General features: G+C 47.7%; 1 protein-coding gene across 5 annotated transcripts in view; it reads right to left on the reverse strand.

Annotated features, from left to right (window-relative positions):
• LDLRAD4 (low density lipoprotein receptor class A domain containing 4) overlaps positions 1-14,398 on the reverse strand; it is a 368,881-nt gene that overhangs the window by 27,514 nt on the left and 326,969 nt on the right. For 3 of the 5 annotated variants that reach the window (XM_059409132.1, XM_059409129.1, XM_059409130.1), the window contains one exon: positions 590-744. In XM_059409132.1, coding sequence (XP_059265115.1) covers positions 590-694 — 105 coding nt within the window. In that variant the 5' untranslated portion in view covers positions 695-744. Of the gene's footprint in view, positions 1-589; positions 745-10,871; positions 11,006-11,616; positions 11,829-14,398 lie in introns of those variants that run through there. The other 2 variants (XM_059409133.1, XM_059409131.1) reach the window with 2 other exon arrangements.

Genomic DNA, 14,398 nt, shown 5'->3' on the forward strand with positions numbered 1-14,398 from the left:
GCTCTCTGCTCAGCGGAGAGCCTGCTTCCCTCTCTCTCTCTGCCTGCCTCTCCATCTACTTGTGATTTCTCTCTGTCAAATAAATAAATAAAATCTTTAAAATAAATAAATAAATAAATAAAAAATAAAAAAACAATCTCCATGTAACAGCATGGGCGATTTAGTGAAAGAAGCCAGACACAAAGAAGCACCTCCTGTTGGATTCTTTTGTTAAAAATATTGTTCAAAAGCAAGCGAAAGTGATCTGTGCTGACAGCAGTCCAGGCAGCAGTGACCTTGTAGGGGGCCATACCTAGAAGCAGGACCCGAGGGGGCTTCTGGGGGCTGTCATGTCACTCTTCTGATTGGGGAGTGGTTACATTCGGGGTCTTCGGGTGGTGAGAACTCACCGACCTGCAACACTCACAACGCCCGTGCTTTTCTTGAGTACAGGAAACTTCCATAGGGTGTTTGATACCTGTGGACCACTGTGGGCTGACTCAAGAGGGTAGTCTGCTTTGTGGCCCTTGCTGGTACCCAGCCTCATGTCTGGAGCCTGGGACAGAGGCCTGGGCGGCACGGAGAGGGAGAGGCTCAGGCCCACACTTACCGGCTGCAGCCCGTCCTCCTGCCTTCTGCTCTGATTCGGGCGGTTGATGAAGGACCGGGTGGAGACTTTGTAGTGATTCAGCAGGCAGACGATGACCACGACCATCACCGTGACCACCACGACAATGATGATGATCTGGGCAAACTCCAGCTCCGCTGTGAGGGAAGGGGAAAAAGCCCGTGAGCCACATGCCCCTTTGTGCCATCACCATTCTCTGAGCAACGCGACCACCAGGCCCCGGTCCTCTCGGGGACCTGAAGAAAGAACTCTTTTTCCCCAGGCCTGCTGCTGCCCGAGGCCATCGGCGGACCTTGACAGCATAATAACATTTGAAGAAAAAGAGACCTGGGCATGGGGCTCTTGCCAATGGACCTCTGGTGGTCAGGCAAATGTGGTGTTCAAACCTTGTCTTTGCAAATTGTGTCATTAAGCAGGGCCTTAGGAAAAAGTATTCTTGACTCTACAAGACTTCTAGAGGTGCTTGACCCCATCCCCACACGGATCCCGAAGTTCTAGCCCAGTGTGCATGCTAGCAGGCATGTGTGCAGCTGCCCAGGCTGTCCCTTCCCATGGGCAGGCAGGCCCTGGAGGGCTGCTGCCTCTTGGGGTATGAAAAGCTCCAATATCTGAACTCTGTTCCTGCTGGATGGCCCTGCCCCCAGGGGAGGTAAGAAAGTCTGCCAAAACTGAAGCTGCTACTTCCAGGGTAATCTCTCCCGGAATGTTAAACCCATCTTTATGGTTGAGTCACGTTTTCCAAAGCACGCCCACGCAGGACCCCCACAATACACCGAAGGGAGAATATGTTGATAAAAGGCTCTAATTTCCTCTGCTCAGGGCCTTGCCTTTGGAAGTGATTTAGAAAACACATCGCCCCTGTCCCCAACCCTGCAGGCACCATATTTTATGAGCCGTCAGAAGCTGCATTCCTGAGACGGCCGTTACAGAGGATTTCCTGGCTGCCACCGACACACGCGTCAAACTCCAGGACAGGGCCGGGGAGCGACCTCTAGAACCACAGCACCCTGAGTCGGCAGTTAGAGCTGGGGGATTCAAGCCCTTCGGTTTTGCAGAGAGGAAGCAGAGGCTCATTGCTCAAGGTCAAGCCTAGAACCCACGTTTCCTGCTTTCTGACTTCCAGCTCATGGCTCTGCGGAATGTGGCCCACTGGTTCCTGGGAGTTTCCCCGCACGGTGAAAGGAAGTGATTGTGCAGGGGGGTCAACTTAAATGGGGAGAGTCTCTGAAAGACAGTGGAAGAGCGCACACAGCTTGGTTGTGAGGTAGGGAGGTATGGGTTGACTCTTGTAGAGTCATTAAATTCCCCTTTAATGAAGGGGAAGAGAGAAGGGAGAGCTCTGTCAATTGTGTCCCTGCCTGGAGCCTACAACACACACCCATGCATACACCCACACATACACACCTGCACCCCCACATGGGCTTACAGCAGCACACATGTACGTGCATGGGCGTAGTGCATTCGTGCACATCACACATGTATGTGGATATACATACGCACACACACACGCCCTCTTGCTGTAGACCCCAGGCCAGTGGAGAGGTGTTCTCTCTCTGTGCACGGGCCCACACCCAGGATAATGCAGGAAGGGTCTCAGTAGCACCCTCCCCCCAGGGTCTGCACCTATAAGCCCCCACCGTTCATACGCTGGAAACAGAGGGGCTAGAGTCGGCATGGAGGTAAACCAGAGGGTGTTCCTGGACTTCCCCGTGTCCAGTCCTGGGACACTGCCCTCCACGCTTGCCCATATGTACCCAAGGGACAAAGATGTACAAATGTGCTTGCTGGAGTGGGCTGGACGGTACTTGGCGTGGGGCCTATAGTGGGAGTGGCCTGGATGTGCACCCTGGAGCACGGAGAGCTGAGTGTGAGGGAGCTGAGCTGCTGGGCCGATGTGGTGAGTGGTTGAGGCCAGGCAGTTTTGCCGGGCACAGTCCTAGTGGGCAGTAAAAGGCCAGATCCCATGGGCATGGCTGACTCAGAAGGCTCAGGAGGCAAAGCCCTGAGCAGCTCTAGAAGCCGGTAGTCAGCAAAGCCCTGGTGCTGTGCTTCCCACCTCATCCCCTCCACTGGCATGGCTGTCATTGTTCTGGACACCCTCTGAAGCTGTGTGGCTGATCATCAGGTTAAATCATGCCCTGGACTTGACAAATGTTATCTTTTCTCAAAAAAGCTTCATTGAAGGGCGCCTGGGTGGCTCAGTTGGTTAAGCGTCTGCCTTTAGCTCAAGTCAGGATCCCAGCGTCCTAGGATCCAGCCCCATTATCAGACTTCTTGCTTAGCAGAGAGCCTGCTTCTCCCTCTGCCTCTGCCTGCCACCCGCCCTGCTTGTGCACTGTCTCTCTCTCAAATAAATAAATAAATAAAATCTTTAAAAAAAAAAAAAACAACATAATTGCTCTATAAACATGGAAAGAGAGGAAAATGATAATTACAGTGGGGGCACTGCACAAAGTCTTCAGGGGTTAATTCTTCACTGGGAGGATGTCTTTCTAGGTTATATTTTCCTGTATACAGAAAGCTATGCAGATAACCATTTGTGGCAACACAGTCAAATTGTATTTTCCATGATTCTATGGGCATTTGGGGTATATTTGTGTTTCGTTTGAAAAGGATTTTATTATAAAAATAATGAAGACTTCCTTAAAATGTAAACAATACAGAAGGAAATAGTGTATGATGTAAAAGTCTCCTTTGTAGGCCTATAGCCCTCCCTGACCCCACCCAGCCCCACAGTGTCCTGGGGGACAGCACAGTTCACCTGTTGTGTATATCTGTGCATTTGCCTATTGAATTGAATAAAGGTTTTCTTCTTTTAATGAGTGGAATCATTGTACAAATACATTGCTTTTTTTTCATTTAACATATTACAGACATTTTCAAACAAGAATATATAAAAACCAACCTCATTCTTTATGGTGGATGTCTAGTCCCGAATACTGATGTACTGGAATTTATACTCTCCAAGTGATAGACGTTTAGGTATCTTTTTTCCCATTAAGATCACAAGATTGTGTATGCATGTGTATGTATGTGTGAATTTGAGTGTTGACCCACATTTTGAGTATCCCTACAGGAAAGATTCCTAAAATTGAAATTTCTGGGTCAAGGACATATTCTTTTAAATACTGATGGCTACCGAGACTCGGCCTTCAGAAAGGTCTCTTGCCTCCCACACTACTCAAACACTGAATACTCACCCTTTTCATTTGCACTAATCTGATGGGCAAAATATATATCTTGCTTTAAATTGTATTTTACCAATTACTAGTAATTTTAGATCTTCCCTTGTGAATATTGGCAATCTGTATTTTTTTTTCATAATCACAGTCGTTCATACTAGCTTATTTGTCATTTTCTCATTTATTGGTAAGCAGCCTTGATGCATTAAGACCACAAAGCTTTGTTACATATGTTGCAACTATTTTCTCCTCATCTGTCACTCACTAACTTTGCTGTGAGTTTATGGAAGATATAAATAATTTTTATGTCATAGAAATACTTCTTTTTTTCTTTTATGGCTTCTAAGCTTCCTATTTGATTAGGAAGGTCTGCTCTAATAGTCTAAAAATATTTTCCCTAAGATTTTTACACATTGCATTTTTACATTTAGATCTTCGTTCACTCTGGATTTGATTTCTTTTGGTCTGAGACAGCACAAAGAACATTTTATATCATCTGAAAGGCATGAATCTTCTGATCTAACATTACATTAGAAAGTTCATCACCAGCAAGAGTACAAAAGATCTCGGTTATGGGAAACAGTGTATGGAATCCTTTTTTAAATTTTTTTATTTTATTTATTTATTTATTTAAAAGATTTTATTTATTTATTTGACAGAGAGAAATCACATGTAGTCGGAGAGGCAGGCGGAGAGAGAGAGAGGGAAGCAGGCTCCCTGCTGAGCAGAGAGCCCGATGCGGGACTCGATCCCAGGACCCCGAGATCATGACCTGAGCCGAAGGCAGCGGCTTAACCCACTGAGCCACCCAGGCGCCCCGGAATCTTTTTTTTAAAGGGGACTAGCAGCTCTGAGGTTGCATTTCACCAGCTTTCATATCAACATGCTATGTGCCATGCATGGGCCCCACGCTGGCCCTACTGAGGAGCCAAGGCCAGGCAAGCCCACCCCACCCCCGCTACACACCCAAACTTGCCGCACTTCCTCCTGGGGCTCTGTGCTCCTGCTCCGCTTACACTCACAGCTCTCCAGTGCTTTGCTCTCAGGAACCCTCTATCCTCTTAAAAGCTACTGGTAACTCCCAAAGAGCTTAATTTGTACGGGTGACATCTACTGATATTTGCCATATTTGCAATTAACACTGAAAAGTTTAAGAATTTATTTATTAAAAAAATAAACTCATGTTAACGTATATAACAATTATATACACTATTTCTCAAAACAAAAACTTAGTGATAGGAGCGGCACGGCTTTACCCCTCTGCGCATGTCTTCACGATATATGCCTTAATAAGAGGCAGCGGGATTCTCTCCTCTGCTTCACCTTCAATCTGCTGTGACATGTTTGTTCGGTTAAGATATATGAAGGAGATCTGGTCTTACCGACCACTGGAGACTGGGGTCTTAGAGACACCCCAGAGATCCCTGCGCCCCAGCTGGAGAAATGGTTTAGACTGATGGACAGCAGGCACTCTAGTACAAACACTAATGGCCTGGACTTCTTGGGGATACTCCAGTCTCCAGGATTTGAGATGTGGTCAGAACAGCTGTTGGGCCACTGTCCTGAGCTTTCATGCCCAAGGACAGCTACAACAGGTGCACCTACGCAACACAGGACACACAGAGACCGCAGTGGGGTTCCTAGGCTTCGAAACAGTGTGGAACTCGCCTGGGGCAGGGCAAGGGCACAGGCTGGCAGGAGCTGGGTTCCCAGGGTGCCACTCACTAAGGCAAAAAGCCTGGTGGTATAGCCCAGCTGGCCAATCTGGGTGACAGAAGTCCAATCAGAGCCTCGGCTACTACATCCCGTGGGCCAGCGTGAGAGGCAGCCCTTCCTGCAGGGACTGGCCTGGGTCCCAAAGGCCACTGTCCTAACAACCAAGTCCTAATCAGACACAGGAACAACGACAAGCACGGCAGCAGCCAGGCAGCCCCTGCTGCAGTCTGGAGTCACCTGCAGTGCTCCTTGGAGCCTGAAGCGGAGCCCCTGGGGACCGAGCTGCGCGCCTCAGCAGAGCAGCACAGCCCCAGTCAAATGAGCAGCTGACCTTCACTTTGACTCCGGGCAAATACATAGTCAATAAAAACAGACTGCTTTTTCAAACGTCAATAACAGGGAAGTAGGAAGGTTCTACTCTCTTGGGGGCTAGAAGTACTCCTCCAAGAGGGGTTCAGAGAATTCTCAGAGTCAAAATTGGAACAGAGTGAGTGAGTTGTCTTGGGGACAAGCATGATGACGTCCAGACTCCAGAGACTTCTGCTACTGATAGCCTCTCCCATCAAGACAAGGGTATGTGAGCAGGCCCTCTTCATATTTGCCCTCCCACACCCTCTCGTCCCTTAAACAGGAAAATTCTACTAAAACATGCCTCCTAAAAGGCAAATTAAGGAAAGACCCTACTACTCTAGGATAGCAATAGCCTGGACACAGTAGATGGGAAACCCAGTCCCCCTTCTCTCACTCCATACATCGTGCAATAATGGTGATAGTGAATCCTGTCTTTTCCTTTGGCATCCTAAACCCTTCACTCCTGCATGAATACTGCTCAGAGGCAGCTGGGCAGTGTTTTGCAGTCCCCAGATGTGGCTCTGTTGCCAATGGCCTGATTTTATGCCTCAAGAAAATAACTCACAGGACAAGTAAAAGAAGCTTTCCAGGGGTGCCTGTGTGGCTCAGTGGGTTAAGCCTCTGCCTTTGGCTCAGGTCATGATCGCAGGGTCCTGGGATTGAGCTCTGCATCCGGCTCCCTGCTCAGTGGGGAGTCTGCTTCCCTTCCTCTCTCTCTGCCTGCCTCTCTGCCTGCTTGTGTTCTCTCTATCAGATAAATAAATAAACGTGTCTTAAAAAAGAAAAGAAGCTCTCCATTAAGAAAAACAAAACAAACCTTGCTTTCTCACTTCCGAATGTGAATACCAGATGAAAATCAGCACACCTGTTCTTCAAGGTGTCCAGTTTCAAGATTGCTCTACTCCTGATCTCAACCACAGACCCTCTAGGGGCTTCTGGGGACTTTAGGTAGCAATTTCCTGTACTGCACAGTCAGGGCTCAGGCAGGCTGAACACTCTTTGCTTCTTGCTGAAACCACCATCTCTTCAAGGGAGCGGTCCCTGGCCACCTGTTTTCCCACACGTGTGTGCGTGTGTGTGTGTGTACCAATTGCTTTGCACGTCACTGATTCCTCTCCATGGTGCCCGAAGCTTGGGAGGCCCAGGGTGCCAAGGGTGTACATACAGAGGTACGGTGTGACCTGTTACCCACCCTGTAGGAGACTCCTTCGATGGGCCTTGAAGAGGCATATTCTTCAGACAGGTGCATGCATGCTTCCTAAATCAAGAGGCACCCAACTCTGTGCCTAGGAGCAATAATCTATGCACAGAAGCGAGCCAGATAACAGCTGAGACCTGGCACTGCCCTGGGACCTTGCTGCCTCTCCCCCTCTCCCCCTGGTCTGCCCACACCTGGCCTTACAAGATGCTGTCTGTTTTCTTACGGTCGAGGAGAGGCAATGTGCGATGGTGCTCGGAAAGGAAAAATGCCAGGAATTCTGGTGGGAATGGGGTAGAAAGAGGAGGCTAAGGAGAGAATGAATTCTGGAAGAACAATTAAAAACAAAGATTAAAAAAAAATCTACAGTAATAGTAGAGTTCTGAGAAAATAATGGTAAATTTTAGGGTTTCCAAAATTTCATGTGCCCAGTTTGGACTCTGAACGCAGCCCACGGGTCAGTTTTCCTTGATTCCGGTAGAGACTGACATCCACAGAGGGACGCCAAAAAGCAATCCATGCGAGAAAATAATTTTAGGCCACAGTCAAATTTTCACACTCCCCCTCCTTTCATGGGGCTGTAGTTCACGACGTTATAATGGATGAGTCATCGCAATCCAAACACCAGAAATTTTATAATAAATTTAGCCTAAAACTTATAGGAAGGCATCACAGCACCTTATTTTATTACTATGAAACAGTGACAGCGATGATGGTGATGATGGCATCCTTCTATTTTTATAGAAACATCCCCAAGAAATGCCAGGCCGTGCAGTAGAGAATTACAAGAAAGGAGGAAACTGTGTGAGGCCTGTTGGTCTATTCTCTGGTTCAATGGAGAACTAAACTGACTCATACTAGAGGCATGAATGTCTGTACTATTTTTAAAGAACTCTGGGGAAGCGTGGTTCTACCACCTTGGGTTCCTAATATAACACTCATTTCTATTTGTGGGAAGGTTAACACCATCTTCCACTTGGTCTTTCCTCCATTAATATATCATCCTTCCCAGGAGCCCTGTTTTCTAGATGTTTCATTATAAAGCTCCAGATGTGTAATTTATGCCCTTACGGACCCTAAAAATGGGGTGGGGGGGCAAAGTCTGAGCCTCCCCTCAGCCCTCTCCTTTCACCCAGCCAAGGAAACATCTTGGCAGCCAGCATTCAGGAAAGTTGCCATGTAGAATACTGGAACGCTGCTTAAAAGGCTGAATGCTTGCCACAGATCCCTGCACATCACGGCAAAGGGCCTCTTGCAGTCTAACAAATGACAGCACTCCACTTTTCTCCCCAAGTGCTAGAGTCCCTTGGGAATACAGAGACTGTGGCTAGCTGCCACCCAGGCTTATTCTGGGCAGCCCCTCTCTCCCAGGAGCTTTCCTAGGTCTCTACCATGGATTGGGCACAGCAACTGAGTATCTGCCTCTCCTTCCTCTTTGTTCTCCTGGGCACAGGGGGTGTGGTGAGAAGATGGCAGCCTTGGAAGGTGTCTTACTCTCTCTTTATGGCTCTGTGACACTTTTAAAGCACTGAGTGTTCCTAAAGGCTAGTAAATCCTTTCCCTGGTCCTACAGAGACTGGGCAGAGGGGGCAGGAAGATGGGTGGGGGCAGGAGTTGGAATCTACATGGACCATGATTGCCTCAAGGTTGTGAACTGCTTGTTTAAAAATACTCTTGGAGACTTTAATGGCTGAACGAAAATTCACACTCATTAAACACCATGATTGAGGGGGGAAAATTGAGCCTGTTAGATGAATAACTTCACAGCTTGAGGCTCAGAAGGCAAAACAGTAAAAGCTATAATCATAATGATTAGATTATATATTTTGAATGTTCTTTTTTGAGTGGGTTGACTCTTCCAATCCAACCTATAACAAGTAGAACGAAGGACGGGGAAAAGAACCACCCCCCAGAGACAGGCTAATGTGGCTTCTCCTCCTAGGCTTTATCTTCCTTAAGAAGCTCTTTCCTAACTACTTGATGATGGCTCCCTTTGGAGGCTCCCGGAACCCTGTCTGTCATAGGACTTATCACTCATAGCGCCCATTTTCTGGTCTTCTTCATCATGGACTCATCTCTGGGATAGTACCGTGATCTTCCTTAGAATCCTCAGGAGGCAGCACACGACTCACACAAGGTTTGTGTTCATTTTAGATAAAATGCTAAAGAAATCCGTAGAAGGAAGGGTCTTAGTTGCCTAATCTGCTTTTAACAATGTCTAGCACAGAACCATAGTCCACCAGACATTTCCTAGTGACTTCAGTGATGAAGTTTTCCCAAAGATTTTCATAGTTCCTAAAAATTGTTTGACTATTACTATTCTAGGCAGTGTGGACTGTCACTGGAAAAAGAACCTTTTGGTTGCTATACATTACCTGTTTACAGAATCCCATTTCTGTTAATATATGTATATAAAATGTTTTACATGATAATAAATGTGGGAAATGATACCTGCGATCTCTATGAGGAGAGATGAAAGCAGAGTGCAGTCAAATGGCGTGGGGCTCTGGGGCACCTGGGTGGCTCAGTGGTTTAAGCCTCTGCCTTCAGCTCAGGTCATGATCTCAGGGTCCTGGGATCGAGCCCCACATTGGGCTCTCTGCTCAGCGGGGAGCCTGCTTCCCCCTCTCTCTCTGCCTGCCTTCTGCCTACTTGTGATCTCTGTCTATCAAATAAATAAATAAAAATCTTTAAAAAAAAAAATGGCATGGGGCTCTCTGAGCGGAAGGTGTGGCCCACACCTGCCTGCCCCGGGCCCAAAGCCAGGTGCCTTTAATGACACTGGCAGGCAAGGAGCAGTGAGCAAATGAGCTGACTGACTACTGAATCCCTAGAATGTGGACACTGCGGGTCCATCCAGCTAGAATCACATCTTTTTAAATGACTACGGTCCAAGCATTCATTCCATACAACTTTCCCTCGTGCATTTTAGAATCTAGAGTCTCATGATCTCTTCAGAAAGAAATCTAGCTAAATATGTTCCAATCAAAGATGATTGACAGGATTTTCTGAAAACACAGCCGAGGAGTAAGTGTAATTACAAACCTTTTCAAAGTCTATCCCTCCACTGCGTTATAAATGGAAAAAAAAAAAAAAACCCACATACATAAACCCACAATTCCCTCTATAGGATTCATTTAAAATCTTCCCCCACGCCACCCCCACATTATTAATTTAGGTAAACGTATCAGAAACATATACAGATGCACAAGTCACCGTCTTCTTCACATTTAAGAGCAGTTTCTGGTTTCTGAAAGCTCCCTAGCTAGCCGCCTCTGCCTGTCTCTCACAGTCTCTCTCTCAGAGTCACAGTTGGCTTTTCTAAGGTCTACTGTTACTAGACGGGTGACCTGAGAAACAACCCAGTAAACCACCCACATCCTGAGAAACACATCTTTTCTTTCAAATGCTGTTTGCAACGACTCAGGGTGGGAAAAAAAACAACCAAAACACCCATGAGTCTAGCAGTGAGTAATAGACCTTCCGGGGATTGGGGGAGAGCTAGTCTCCCATATAGAACGTTTTTGAAAAAACAAAACTCCAAAGCAGCAAACCTGTGTATTTATGTATAGCATCTCCAGCAGGAACAAACTGATTGCAGATGAGAAAGAAGACGAAAAAGCCTAAAGTACATCTTCCCCCAAAGAGTCGAGCCCTGAAGAGTTCTCAGAGCGGACAGACCCTTCTTGGGTAGATACAAACTTCTTGAGAAAGAGCTTCTGCTCTTCTCAACTCTGTCCTCAGCCCAAACTCCAAGAACCACCACCACAAACCCCAGAGAACAGGCATCACCCACAGCTGGCCTTTGAAAGTGTACCTTTTTTCAAGAACGGGTCTTTAAACGGGGCCTCCTTCAGTGTGCTGTTGTTCAGGTGGTCTCTGGACATAATCGGGTCCTTTGCAAGGGGGAGTCCAACTGTGATGCAGCCCCCCCCCCGCCCCTAAGTTCAAAGCATCCCTTCGGCTTCAGGCAATCTCCTCTTTAGGCAGCTCAGAGCTGCAGTTATAGCCAGCATGGGGTGTGAGAGTGTGTGTCTGTGTGTGTCTGTGTGTGTGTGTGTGTGTGTGTGTGTGTGCGCGCGCGCGCTTCTGTCTCTCTCTCTCTCTCTACTGTACCGGTGGGGCCCAGCCCAGGTGCTAAACTCAAATGCCGTGGCTCTAACCGCAGACCGTGGCTACCAGTTGGTTACCAACGGCCATCCACACTAATCAGGAGCTCTGCGGCAGGAAGCCGGTGGTGTCACAGAGCAGGTTAATAAGTCCGGGGTCTCCGATTGCGCTAACAGCTGAACACCCAGTGTTGTCTACAGCAACGGACAGCAATGACTCGTCTGTATGTCTCACATTTGGCCTCACGTGGGACATGTTAGGCACACAGACAAGCAGAATGCAGATAGACTGCCTTGTTCTGTTGCATTCAATAATCTTTTTAACAGGTAACTATCAAAGCTGGTAAGGCAGAGAGCGGGGAGGGGGGCGGATCTACAAATCTCAATGCAGTATTTCTTCCCTTGATCCCCAATAGAAGCTTTCAAGGTTGGAGAAATGCAGAGAGAGCTTACCCAGGCAGCTCGTGCAAACGGGTGGGGGAGGCTTAGCTACTCAGGCTTCTCCCTGTGGAGCCAGCTTCCAGAGCACGTCCTGGCTTGAAGTGCCCACAACGTCTCTCACACCAGGAGCCAGGCTGCAGGCTGTTCCTCGGGGTCCTCCTCTCCCCAGAGTCTCTCTCTAACTGATGGGAGCAGTTCACATAGCTCTCGCGGTGAAGCCGTGCACTGGCAACTGGCAAAGTCATAACCACAGCAGGAAACACTCAGCTTCTCCCCCTCCCGCTCTCACTTCCCCTTCTCTTCTCTCCCCTCTGCTTCTCAAAGCAGGGTGGCAGAAACACACCCACAGAGATGTTGTCAAGTCAGGACTCTGCCCTTCCTACTAGGCGGTTTTAGTTTTATGAGGTTCCGAAATGAGAGAAAAGCATCCCAATGGTAGAGCAGAGACAGCTCTCAGGAGGGCGCTTTTTCCGGGATCATTTTGTGCAAACCGCAGTCTCTGTCTCCCCCAGGTCTAGGCGGTTTTTCGTAGGTGTGTGAAAACACCTCCAGTGTATTCTGATGCCCCTGGGGTTGCGTGAAAAGACTTAAGAGAAGGCTGTGCGTCTGCTGCAGCACTTTTCAGAAAAATCACAGCGCGGCCACAGTGAAAAGGACAGCACGCTGTGGTAATGTTGCAAATAACCCCAGCCCAAGCCCCCCTCTATGCCCAGAATAGCCTTTGTTTTTCCTTGTTTAGGAGAAATAGCAATGACATGTGGGCCACAACAATAGTTTTGGCTGTAGGAGGAGTTGTCAAAGCAAAACGAAAACGCCGTTGGTTACCACCAGCATTAGAAACGAAGACAGTTACGTCAGCAGCCCGTCCCTGCTGTCGGCCCCCGGCATGTCACCTGGGGCCCGCAGCAGTGTCCTGGGCCTGAAGTCCCCACCCGGTCCTCAGGTTGGCCAGAGGACATCCCGATTTCAAGTTTGAAATACTGGGGGAGGGGGCAAAAGGGAAGGGAGGGAACAAAAGAATCATCAAGAAGATTTTTCAGAGATTTCATGTGGATAAAGGAAATGGGAATTTCAGCAAGAAAATTAACAGTTGCGTACATTTGCATGTGCCAGTCAAGACAGCCTGATTTTTCTTGAGCAATTTCCAAATTTAAAACATAACTCTCCCCTCTTGTTCTACTTCCCCTCCCCGCCCCATGTCACCTCAGTCAGGCTGGGTGAATGAAGAGGGTGAGGCTCTGGAGACTGGGCTGGGGTGTGGCCACCAGGGCTGGGGACCCTCCTCAGAGAAGAGCCAGCATCAGACAGCATCAAGCTTCAGAAGGCCCTGCTGGTCTTTGGCTCTCCTTTGTCCCTACAGTCCCAGGTCCTTGCCATCTGGGGGTGGCACTTTCTCGCCACAGGATCGTTCTGAAATCAAGTCCTTAAAAGAGAATGTTCACAAGATTGCCTACGACTGCCACGAGGGTCCATTTTTTAAAAATTAGGGATTTAGTATCATGAAAATGTTAGTCAATATGATGAAAGTCCAGTTCTGCCACTTATTAAGGATTATACCTGCATTTTGAAATGGTTCCAAATAGCCCACTTTGGGGTTCAACATTAGGAAAGAGGCCTATCAGGTACCCCAAAAAAAAAAAAACCCCTAACACATTTTTCACCTTTAATGGCTGCATTGTATTCCACTCTGCCTTAATACACTTATTTTGTTTGACTGGCCTCCTTATTGCTGTCTATTCAGGCAGGGAGTCGCTTGGGGGGAGGGTGGGGGGGGATCAATCTTATTTAAACTCCTTGTTCATTCTGTTTAATTGTTCTTGACGTTAAATCTATTTAAAAATCACTTTCAAAGACTTTGACTGTATGGATGCGCCTTGTTTTCAAAATGTTGCCCAAACCACACACTGGACCCCACTGTGGGCTGGTGCAGCTCTCTGCTGGGTGGGAGCTGCACTCCTGGTTGGCTGCGTGTTTACCCCAGCCCCCCACCCTCCAAGCTGCTGGCTTAACACCAGCATGTCACCAATCTTCAGCATCCCCTAAAGGCTAAATCACTCCCATGGTGGCCTTATTTTTGTTCTTTTTCTTTTGAAGGACTGGCCTGAGGACTTTGGGAAGAAGGCACAGAGGTCAGACCGGGGATACCCAGAAGCCAGGGGTTTGTGCCCTGATCAACACCTCCTTCGAGCTGGCCATGATGGCATGTGAGACACTGGGGCTTTTTAATTGATAGGTGCCAAGATTTCTCTTTCTTTAATTCAGGGAAAATGGCAGCACACACAGCAGAAGGGTGTGGGAAGAGACTAGTCTGGGGAACAAAAACATGAAAGTAGGAAAGAGTGTAAAAAGCCATTTGCATGTAAGAATGCTTTCCTCCCTCCTTGTCTTTAAATATGCATCTTTCAAAGGAGTACTCTGATGGGCTAACGGCTTTTGCTGGTAGTTAAAAAAAAAAAATGTCCCAGGGCTGTATGTGGTTTCCCTGTGTACACCAGAGGCCTTGGAGATGATGCAAGGAAGGGTCGCCTATGATAGACATTTTCACAGGGTCTGTTGACAGCAACAAGGACCTGTAGAGCCTTTGTCTGCATAGACCTACTCTACCAATATCTTCAGGTTTCCTCTGTGAAGGCCTTCATTTCATCAGTTCATCTGACAAATATTTACTAAGTGGTTCGAGACCTTCAGAGGAAATACGGTGGACCTCGAATGTAATCTGACAGACAAGCATTTACTATAGGGCTGAACTTGTCTTGGGGGCTATGTGTAGGTAGCTCCTTATTTAAGGAACTGA

The sequence above is a fragment of the Mustela nigripes genome, chromosome 8 (assembly GCF_022355385.1).
Source record: "Mustela nigripes isolate SB6536 chromosome 8, MUSNIG.SB6536, whole genome shotgun sequence".
Lineage (NCBI taxonomy): Eukaryota > Metazoa > Chordata > Mammalia > Carnivora > Mustelidae > Mustela > Mustela nigripes.